General features: G+C 42.5%; 1 protein-coding gene across 2 annotated transcripts in view; it reads left to right on the forward strand.

The window, feature by feature from the left end:
* SATB2 (SATB homeobox 2) overlaps positions 1-3,789 on the forward strand; it is a 181,740-nt gene extending 177,951 nt beyond the window's left edge. For both annotated transcript variants that reach the window (XM_048486493.1, XM_048486494.1), the window contains one exon: positions 673-3,789. In XM_048486493.1, coding sequence (XP_048342450.1) covers positions 673-1,128 — 456 coding nt within the window. In that variant the 3' untranslated portion in view covers positions 1,129-3,789. The remainder of the gene's footprint in view (positions 1-672) is intronic.
* Positions 3,790-11,920: the final 8,131 nt, after the last annotated feature.

An 11,920-nucleotide genomic window follows, 5' to 3' on the forward strand; every position in this document is an offset into this window, starting at 1 on the left:
TGAAATCTGGGTAAAGTCAGAATCATGAGCAACGCTTGCCTGTAAGACTTGCCTTAGTTAAGGTACCTGTGTCCATTTATCTCTCATGCAGACAGACCAGGTTAAAGGGATGTTTTGCGAGCTTTTAGCTAGAACAGAACAAGGTTTTTCAAACTACCTATAAATATATTTTAGGAATGATGTATATTTTCATTATGTCTGTCATCAGTTAGATAGTTTTAAGAAAATCTTATCTCATCATCCGAGAATGTATTTCCCTAGAGGTTTGTTTTAACAATTTATTGGAAATTATAGTTTGAACAACTGTGCTATTTTAATGCTACATTAGTACACATGTGACTCTCTGAAACCTTCCAAGCAATGTCTTACAGTCCTCTACAAGGTATCCCCTGATTTGATCATTGCTGTATGCCTTTTTCTCCATTGAGCATAAGGACATCTGGGTTTTGTCCTTATAGCCAATCAGGGAGGCAGGAATCTTAAATTGATTGGCAGCTTGCCTCTTGTGCTAGGACCGCCCCTTTAAGCTCCAGTTTCCTTCCTGCCTCCAGGGAGAGCAGACAACTACAGTTGCTTGTCCTCTATTCTATTTTCTAATTTTCTAATCTACGCTCAATTTCTAATTGTGTGTCCAGCACTTATTAAATTCATGTGCCCTTTTTGTCTGCACAGGTTCTTCACAGGCAACAGTCACAGCCTGCCAAGGAGAACTCCCCTCCAAGAGAAGAGGCCCCACCCCCACCTCCAGAGGACACGTGCACCAAAAAAACGAGATCCCGTACCAAGATTTCCTTGGAAGCTTTGGGCATCCTTCAGAGTTTTATCCACGATGTTGGCCTCTATCCAGACCAGGAGGCCATCCATACTTTATCTGCTCAGTTGGATCTCCCTAAACACACCATCATCAAGTTCTTCCAAAACCAGCGTTACCACGTGAAACATCACGGGAAACTAAAAGAACATTTGGGGACCGTGGTGGATGTGGCGGAGTACAAAGATGAGGAGCTTCTGACCGAGTCAGAAGAGAATGACAGTGAGGAAGGCTCCGAGGAGATGTACAAAGTGGAAGCAGAAGAGGAGACCCCTGACAAAAACAAGGCCACGACTTCAGAAACTGATCAGAGATAATGTGAAACCCCCACCGGCAAAGCAATACGTTATACCAACTGTTTGGGGGGGTGGGGGGGTGGGGGAGGCTTCGGTTTTTTTAAGTGTTTGTTTTTTTCCGGCGTGCATCAATGACGATATGCAAACTGAATAATTATTTTGCATAGTCCATCCAGGCATTCCCTTAGGCACTTGAGTGTTAACACTTTTTATATTTGAGACAATGTTAATTGTAATTCACATGATTAACCTTGCACTTATCAAAGGAACCTCTAGCAAGTTACAGGATGGAACAGACCATTTAAATCAGTGAAGGAAATAGTTGTGTGGGTGTGTATATGTATATATTTACACATATACATATAAATATATGTAAATATATATATACATGAAATTTGCATGGGACGTAACTTTACAATCTGAAAGTATAGACTGTGAAATGAGCCCATTAAAGATGAGTCGTGTTTGTGTATTGAAAAACCACTTCACAATGAGTTGCTTTGGCTTTTAGATAAAATGCTGCCTGCTCTCAGGGTGTGGTGACTATTTTGGAATACCTATTTATTTTCTATGTTTATCCCTGATCTTTTTTATTATTATTATTATTATGGCTTCCTCTTTGGCAGCTTGATAGGTAATTTTTGAGGTATGCATTTGAAATCGTAGATCAACACTGCCAAAACAAAATGAAAAGAAAAAGGAGAAAGATTGAGGGAGAAGGAAAAGAATGGGGGTGGGGGTGGGAAGTCAGGGCACCTTAAAGAATAAAATCCCAACCCAAGTAAGCTTAAAAACTCCTCCGTCCACAATGCACATTTAAAGTAACGGAGCATGTTTGGTTCATCATCTTTTCTCTATTGAACAGATGGATTTTTATGGGCCTGTTTTTTTGGTGGGAAATTCAGAGGACTGAAAACTTGTCTGCTTGTGAAATCTTTCTGACAAGGGGCTCTTATGAGATTTAATCGATGGAATTTTACATCAAGCCATATTTTGCAGTGATTTTTTCCCCCAAAGAAGCAAACTGCCCACCTGTGGCCATGCAGTTTACATTCACTACAGTGGAGTGCTTGTTTATTTGCTCCCCTTGCGTCTGTGAGGTACTAATTTCAGGGGACACTGTTTGTGATACATGTTGGAACTTCTTTTCAGTAACACTATCACAAATCACAGCTCTCAGCCTCGGGCAAACTTAGCTGTTTTCTTCGTCAGCGAAAGGCTTTCCAGGACCAAAATTCCCTCTGAACCTCTCTTGTTTCCCTTGCATTTCAATTCTTACTCTTCAGATAAATTATCTCAGTGAGACAAGCTGTTCTTAGCCAAGGGTCTCCTAAGGTATGGCCCTCACTGTGGTGTGCAGCAGATCTTGTGAGAACTGACATTCTGAACTTACTGCTATTCTAGGCAGTAAGAATCAGGATTTCCATGCCATTGCTTTTTCCCAGTGGCGTAGCATAGCAGTTCCATCACATAAAACAGAACACACGCCGACCAGCTTTTCAGTAGTTCGAGCATTAAAGCTGCAATCCACTATGGCCTCCGACAGGTTTCTGAAGCTGTGGTTCAGAAGTGACACCAGCAGGCTGGCTCTTCCTGTCCTGCAGAATGATTTTTTTCAGAGGATATATATATATATTTTTACTTCCTTCCTAATGGGTTCAGATCGCTCTCAGATCCTGAACATCATTGCTAGGCTTCGGCGGTTTTTGACATCTGCTCTGTCACTTTTCAACAAAGACCTCATGCAATATCACTTGGACAGCTACGTTACTTTTCTTGCACAGGCATTGTAATATAACTGTTAATACTATTTATATATTTTGAAAGGTATAAAAGGCAGGCATTAAACCTCTGTATAGGGAGTTACTCCAAATGTAACAGTGTACAGGGGGAAAATACGTTAGAATACAAGCTAATTCTAGCTGCTCAGTAACCTCTGGAGTTTTTAAACAATTGGTATATGATATCCACAGTATACCTGCATACATCTCATATACCCTTGAAAGACAATGTTGGCTTGCTCACTTTTTAAACTCTTCCTCTTTTACTCTATAGTATGCTGCAGCTTTAATCAAAATTCGGTAGGTGCTGCTTTTATGTTCTCCGAGTTTCTCTTTTTCCAACTGTTAATCTGAAACTCTTGCCGAAATCACTACGTTTATGTAATACTGGTCAGACGCTCATAAGGTTATTCATCTCTTTGGCATCAGCATATTGTTTTTTTTAAACACTTCAACCAAAAAATTGAGTAGTTTTTTTCCCCCAATGCTGAGTCTTGCCTTTATTATTATTATTTTAAAAATTTCACTGCCAATTTTGCAGTGGCTCTTTGAAGTAAATCTGTGGGCATTTTCGCCTGTGGTCTTGCCAGAACTTTGCGAATTACAATGCATATATGTCTATTTATTCAATATTCATCATATAATATCTATCTGGAAAAAGAATCTTTTCTCGTAGTGCCTCTTAACAAAGCACAATTTTCCGCCTTTTTGTGAAATAAGAGAAAACTTTAAAAAAAATTGTGTTATTGCGGTATCAACAATGTGAATGAGGATTAACATATTGTAAATGTTCTTTTTCCATGTAAATCAACTTGATCTTCGTTATCACTAAGTGATAATTAAATTTTAACTTATGTGCATTGTTAGTCTGTTAGAATTTTTTGGTTGTTGAAATAAAACACATTCAGTAAATTACTTAACTTGTGAAGTCATTCTTTGGTGGGTCCTCAGTTTTACCTCCACAAATTTATGCAGAACAGCAGACTCAAAAGTAACCCATTTTTTAGTCTAAAAGTCTGGTTTAAATCACAGTTCATAAAGCCCTTTTAATTATGAAAAAGAGCTCGCAATGACAGTACTTGTATTGTTCTGACTACAGCCCGTTCCTATTACAAAGCAGGTCACTTTTAAAATTTCATGGGTTAAACTGCAGATAGTTGAGTGGGACCAGAAATCACCTTCACAAGATGTAAACAGTTCAGATTATGCTACTAAGTGATGTCCACAACTGATCCGAATTGTATCCTGATCTTTGAACTCTTGGGATCAGTTTATCAATACAAATGAACAGTGGGATGAAATCAATTTTCAGTTCAGCTGTACTTTCTGCTGGTTTCGCTTTAATGGCGATTTCTTTTGTTTAAGCCACAAATTATGGCTTTTCAGGAACTCTGGAGAGAGCATGGGCATCTTTCAATGGTTGTAAGCAGTGGTAGGATTCAAATAATTTAACAACCGGTTCCGGTGGTGGGCTTAAAATAATTTAACAACTGGTTGTTTATAAGCACCATTTTAACAACCGGTTCTGCAAAAGTGGTACAAAGCTGCTCAATCCCACCACTGGTTGTAAGATTTATTCCTCGCAAATACATCTATCTAAAGTATGTAATAGAGAAATGCTGGAATTACTAAAGCACTGAAAATATATAAAAGAAATTTGGAGGGATGCTTACAATGAATGGAACATATTGCCCAAAATTCTAAAGTCTGTGAATTAAATTCTCAGACACTACAGATATTGTTAAGACACCCTAGAGTCATATAGTTCTGTAGTAATTACTAATTATCCTTACACTTGTTATTTTTTGTGCAATTGAGGCATGTGTATCTGATATTGTAGAGTGCTGTCGACAGTGACTATGGTTGAATCCCTACTACCTTCTTACCCAGGTTTCAGAACGCAAACTAACCAGGTTTCAGGGACAACCTCCCCATTGCTTCTGCAGCAGATTCTGTTCCTGGCGCTCGTTCTCCCCGTTAACCCGTGTCCCGGCAGAACCTGGTTGCAAGTGGCATAGACTCCATTGACACGGTTCAGAGCTGATCCGAGGGGAGGGACAAGGGTTGAAACCCTGACTCATTTCCCGCCGCTGAGCGTGACGCGGAATTCGGGCAACCAATCAGCACTGCCGGTCAGCACTGCTGTTTACATGGATGAACTGATTTGTTTTTGTATTTGAGCACCAAGAGTGGATATGTATTGTCTTCCTGCAAGACTTCTGTGGCTAATTGTTGCTGTGTAGATGTTTATGTAGACACTAGATGTGCTAGAAGAAGAAGAAGAAGAAGAAGAAGAAGAAGAAGAAGAAGAAGAAGAAGAAGAAGAAGCTGATGCGATGTGCGCACAGTTTTTCCTTAGTTACGTTTTTGCTTTTGCGATCGGCCAGCCAAAGGGGATGTAGAAAGACGTTAAACAGTCAAATGTGTAACTTTGAATAGTTAACGGTTTACACAGGTAAACAATTAACTGGTAACCCTTTAAGCAGCATAAACGCTTGTAAAAATAAATGTTAAACTTTTACACGTTGGTTTTTTTTATCACACCCCTATAAGGTACGTTTCCGCGGGGAGGGGGGGTCCTGCCCCCATGAAGGCACACCAGCCAATTAGGGGAGACCGGCGAAGCAAGATCGCCTGGTAGTGGGGATTGCTAAGAGTAACGGGGTGTGTCTGCTGTGTGTTCGCTGCAATGGGGAGGGGGAAACTCCGATGAAGAGGACACAGTTTCACAATGAACAGGTTTTGATCTGTGTGCAATTTTCAAGTGAGGATTCGACCTATGTATTTGCATTTTTGTGCTGTTTTGGGATCCCTACACTTTTCTGTGCCCACCTTTGGTTTTTAAAGGTATGTGTTGTTTTTCTCTCATGGCCTGGTCTTTACTTAAAAGTGCCCAAATTTTAGACATGGCTTTCAGACAAACTGAAAACTTTTGTGACAGTCAAGTGCCTCTTAAAAGTTTCCTGAATATATCTTAACCATGAATAGCTGAAAGAGCTTATGATATTGACAAAATGTTTTTGCCCTGCTTGTGATTGGAAAGTAACATTATGTTGCTTGAGAGTTGGAGGTTGTTAACATTAGCATTCTGAATTTTTGTTCTGTTGTGGAAGGAGATGGGAGAGAAGTCACCAGAACAGGTTGGGGAAGCACAGCTTGGAAAAGGGTGGTTTTGTGCATAAACGGGCATCTGATCTCTAGGGCATGTAAAGGTGCCTGTGGTCTTGACCCAGACAGTTGGTTCGGGAAGGTTTCAGATGGCATCATGTCTTAGCCTAAAGGGTTGCTTTTTGATTTACAGGTGGTTCTTTCCAGAAATGTGGGGATCTTTTTCTAGAGTATGCATGTACTCTTTCATGGGTGTCTAGTAATGCCCAAAGGTGTGAATTCATGGATTATGGCTGTTGTCAGGGGCGTACTGCCCAGCAGGACATATGGGGTAAAATGTCCCTGGGCTGCGGCCATTTAGTCACGTGGGGGGTAGAAAAGATCTAGAACAAGTGAAATGGCACATTTTGTAGAAGATAGAAAACACACCCCTCCTCCTTTCCCCAGGTCCATACACTTACTTCAAGACCTGGTGCAAAAAAAGTTGCTTGGTCATGGTGGGGGAGGGCGGCCACCTATACCTGGGGGGGGGGGGGGCAGAAAACTCGAATTTTGCACCAGGCTACATTTTTCCTGGATACACCTCTGGCTGATATTCATGAGGTTAAATTCACATGCACCTGCCACAAAACTCTACAGGTAGCATTTAAAAATCATGTCAATTGTATAACCCATATTAAACTGCAGCTAGAGATTACAAAATTCATGAAATACACAATTCTGTTACAGCAAATATAGCAACCTACAGTTTGAACATTTTCCCCACCCCCACCCCAAAATGAAAAATCAGCTGAACAAATACTGCATGCAATAGGATGCATGTTTACCATATTGAAACTCCACTAAAATAAAATTGCAATCTAGAAAGTGAGGTCAGAACTTTTCAATAACTAAAACACACACAAAACATAAATGCAAAGTATGTACAGCCTAACACACAAGAAACAAATGCCATACACTGAATTTGGTATGGATCACAACATAGTGGGGATGACTGAATAAAACAGTTTGGATGAATCTTGTCATAATGCAGAAAGTGCTTTTATGCAAGTACAAAACAAAGCAGTGAGAATAGGATAATGCATACAGCAAACAGATAAGTCATACTATACACAGTTGTACGGGGTGCATTGAGATTATCTTTAAGATCCTATAGCTTGCTGTTATATTGAAATCTTCATACTACACATTTTCAGTTGGTAAAATCTTGTCTTAAAAATATTTCACTAAAACAAAATATTTCATTGGTGTTTTTTAAATGCTTCCCCTAAAGTTGTAATTTTTCATTGGACTTGAAAAAAAATCTATTCTTTTTGGGGAGGGAGGGTTTTTACATCATTATACCTAAATCAGAAAAGTAGGAACAATAATTTTGACCATGTGTATTTGGGAAAGGTGCAGGAAGGAAGGCACTACAGCTATCATATTCTAGCCTCTATGTTAGAAGAGGTTACAACTCTCAATTGCTACAAAAATTGAAACAGAGCTGAAAGGGACTTCAAGGGTATTCTAGTTTAACCCCTTGCACAACTCAGAAATTTCACAAGTTTCTCTCCCCCACTCCCCCAGGGACCCCTGCTCTATACCCAGAGGAAGGGGGGACATAGTGACCCCGGTATTCCTTGGTGGTCCCCCTTTCAAGAACTAAGGAGGGCTGACCCTGCTTCGTTCCTGATACCTGATGAGATCAGACTTGACAAGGCCATCTAGGTCAGGGCTACCACCAAGTGACTGAGATCAACTGTACAAGCATTTCCATGTTTGTTTATTTCCAAGGTTAGTATCTTGCCTTCTCACCATTTTCAAAATGGCTTGTGAATACGTTTTGCTTTCAGTTTCACCTGATTTTCCATTCTCAGACAAAGCATTGGACTCCTCCCATACTTAATGTCCATCCACACCAGAGCATCAGTATCCTTTGGTTTTCCTTTTTGGAAAGTTATCAAGGCAATGCTCAAGTCCTTCCTGGAAGTACCAACCTGGGGAAAGAGCAACTAAAAATTACTCGTTGGCAGTTTGACCCATTCTTGCCTTCCAGTCCGGCTTCCATGCTGGGCATGGGACGGAGACTGCTCTTGTCGCCATCACAGATACACTCCGTATGCAGCTTGACCGAGGCGGATCGGCGCTGCTGGTTTTGTTAGATCTTACCGCAGCGTTTGATATGGTCGATCACGACCTTTTGACCCACTGCCTGGCCGTGTCCGGGGTACGGGGCACTGTCCTTCAGTGGATTGTCTCGTTTCTCCAGGCCCGGAGCCAGCAAGTGTGGTGCGGGAATGAAGCCTCTCGGAAGTGCCCGCTTTATTGCGGAGTACCCCAGGGGGCACTACTATCCTCGCTATTATTTAACATCTATATGCGACCACTTGCTCAGCTGGTACGGAGCTTTGGGCTGATCTGTCAGCAATATGCTGATGACACTCAGCTCATTCTGTTGATGGAGGTGGGAGAAGTTTGCAGCCTCTGTGGCCTCTACAGCATTGTTTGGAGGCGGTAGCTGGTTGGTTGCAGCAGAGCAGGCTGAAACTGAATCCCGCTCCCGAAGATCGAGATCCCTATGGCTGGAAGCCCATGAGGGAGAGGCTCGGGATTTCCAGCCGCCGGGTGCGGGAGGGGGAGCCTCATTGGCGCCGGCCTCCTCCCACTCGCCAGTCTGGATTCGATCTCTCTCTTTAATGTGGAGACCCAGGTGGCCCTTACAACCCGGACTGCGTTTTTCCATCTTCGTCAGGCCCGGCGGTTGGCCCCCTTCCTCTCCCAAATGGACCTAGCCACCGTGATCCATGCAACGGTCACCTCCAGGCTAGACTATTGTAACTCACTCTACGCGGGCCTTCCCTTGCGTTTGATTTGGAAACTAAAGCTGGTCCAAAATGCAGCTGCGCGCCTGCTCACAGGAGGCGCCTTTAGAGAGCATATCCAGCCTGTGTTGCGCCAGCTGCATTGGCTCCCGTTTGAATTCCAAATCATCTTCAAGGTGTGGATTCTGACCTTTAAGTCATTACACGGTCTGGGACCCTCGTACCTTCGGGACCGCATCACCCCATATGTCCCAATTTGCTGGTGGTCCCCGGCCCCTCAATGATGCGGCTGGCCTCCACACGGGCCAGGACTTTCACAGCGCTGGCCCCGGCCTGGTGGAACACCCTCCCACCAACTGTCCGGGCCCTGCGGGACCTTGGTGAGTTCCGCAGGGCCTGTAAGACTGTGTTGTTCCACCGGGCCTTTGGAGTGTCCAGTCGCTGATATGGTGCCCCCCCACTGCTCCAGCTTTGGCACTGGTACAACAGAGCTCCTCATATTGAGGGGCCTGCCATCCCCCCCTTCTTGGGGTGGGTTTTTAAATTGAGCCTGGACGGCTCTTGTTTAATTTGCTAATTGTTAGCTGCTGTTTTTATGTATTTTAAGATGTTTTATTGACGGAGCCTATGTTTGTATTGTACCGGATTTCTCCTACTTATTGTTTATATATTATGTTGTTTACCGCCCGGAGCCCTTTGGGGATTGGGCGGTATAGAAATTGAATTAATACTAATACTAATACTAATACTAATACTAATACTAATAATACTAATACTAATACTAATAATACTAATAATACTAATAATACTAATAATACTAATAATAATAATAATAATAATAATAAAAATAATAAAAAAAATCTGCTGCGAGGAAATAGCTGTGTGAACAGACCCCATTCTTATGTGTGTCCTGGAAAAAAATGTTCTTTTCCCTGCTGGTGAAACCATTTTTTAAGCAGGGTCATGTTCATTCAATAGACTTCCTTTTAGAACAGACATGAAATTTCCCTTTCAGCATTTTGAAATTCAGAATGGCTGATGATACACTGCTATGCAATAATGAAACAGTCAAACATGGATTCAAACAACTATTTCCCATGACTGGAAGAATTTGCCCACCAGATGCTTATGTTTGACTGCTCCACAGTGATATGGACGTACAATTGAATTACTGAAGACCACTTCAGCAGACTGCAGTGCCCACTAGTCTTCCCATGATGAGTTACTGTCTGTAAAGAAATTATGCATTATATAGTTCAGTAGGCAAACTAAGTGTCGGTCAATCAATTAATCAATCATAGACCAGCATAAGGTAGATGACATACACTGAAAAGGATAAAATACAGTGAAACCTCAGTTTTTGTTGGTAATCCGTCTGATAACAATTGGCAAAATCCGAAACCGACAAAACCGAGATGCGCGGGGTGATGCTCACACAATGAGCAACAATGCCACATTCAGCAGGAAATTAGCAGTGAGGTCACATCGGCACGCTGACAAAATCCGAGACAAAATTTTCACGGAAAAAATCAACGAAAACCGAAACTGACGATAACCAATTTCAACGAAAACTGAGATTTCACTATATATATTAGTTGAAATTTAATTCCAGGCTCTTCCTCTCAAATTCAAGCTATCTCTGAATCCATCTTCCTTCTAAGTCTCTCACCTTCTAAATCCTGCACTATCAGCCATCCCCACTCACAGAATTAACAGACAATGTGAGGGTTATTACTGTCTCTAAACATCCCTTCATAGTTATCAAGCAAGCCACATTCACAATGGTCAAGATTGAATGTCTGAAATGCTGTGGGTCTTAAACAATCTCTGTGTCTATTTCCCTGCCTCCTAATGAGCACAGGTGTAGATGCTTTCATTGGTCCAGTAAAGTTCATAAAGAGCAGCCAGGTAAGGGCAAGGCAGCCATTGCTGACCAGGAGGGGATCGGTGAAAGGCGGGGCTGGAAGGCCTCCGCTCCTGGGAGGGTGGGGGCAAGAGTCAGGCGAGCCCAGATGGGGCACGCCCAGGGGACGCAGCGGCGGCGTGGCGTCATCAGAAGGGGCGAGGCTGGCTCTTTAGAAGGTGTAGAGGGCCCCCTGCCCCTCATTGTTCCAGCAGACGGTGACGAGCTTCCCACCCACCTCTCCCTCAAGATACTTGGATATTGTTAATGCATGTGTTCTTTGTCATAGCCAGATGGGCAGGTTGCGCATGGGAACTGATGTGTGGGAGAGGGGAGCCAGGGAGCTACCCCTCTTAGGGATACCTCCATAAGAGGTTTACGGGGTGGAGCAAGTCGTGTGGCGGAACGCCTAGGAGGGGGTGCCTGAGGCTTGCGCCCCTGGGCAGTAAATGGGTGGTCAGCATGTGGCCGTCTGCCTAGCTGAGTCCCGTAGAGATCCAGCATGTGGCTGTCTGTCCAGCTGAGGTACATAAAAGGTTTACATCTTCCTCCAATGGATGGGTTGGGAAAGGGTCACTGGGGGACAGCACTTGTACAGATCAGATCCCATGATGCACCTTACGCTTCTTTTTGCATATGTGTCAATAAACCGTTTGGCTATGGCCAATTTTTCCCCCCATAGCTATGGGTGTTGAGCATTTTGTGTCTAAAGGGGGCCCTGGAGCAAGAGTAGTCCCATCCTCGGGTGGCAAAGGTTTGTGAAGGATTACCATCTCTGCTGAACACTCTCCAGGTGGTTAGCTCCAAGAAATAGCTGCTGTGATTTCATCCACCACAAATCTTATTTTTATAAAAGTTCTATTTTGGAGCAGGGGATACGTGCAGGAAATAGCACTTTGGGGAACCATATGGGTACTTCTTCCAAACGTTCAAAAATGATCATTTGCGAGCTACTATGGCAGAAATATTTTTATTAATCATGCTTCTATTTTTCCATATTTTACCTGCTGCTGCTGTCTCTTGTCAAACATGTTTAAGTCTCTCAGACATATGTATTTCCATTCTAAATTGAACGTGAGTGAAAAAAATAAACATAGAACTGTTTTGTTAATTATGGTCGTGAACATACTGTCTTTTTTTTTTTTTTGGTAACCTGCAATTCATTATTAGTTATACAATTCTCTTGCAGGCAGGAAGAAATATCAACTGTAACATTC

The sequence above is a fragment of the Sphaerodactylus townsendi genome, linkage group LG02 (assembly GCF_021028975.2).
Source record: "Sphaerodactylus townsendi isolate TG3544 linkage group LG02, MPM_Stown_v2.3, whole genome shotgun sequence".
NCBI lineage: Eukaryota > Metazoa > Chordata > Lepidosauria > Squamata > Sphaerodactylidae > Sphaerodactylus > Sphaerodactylus townsendi.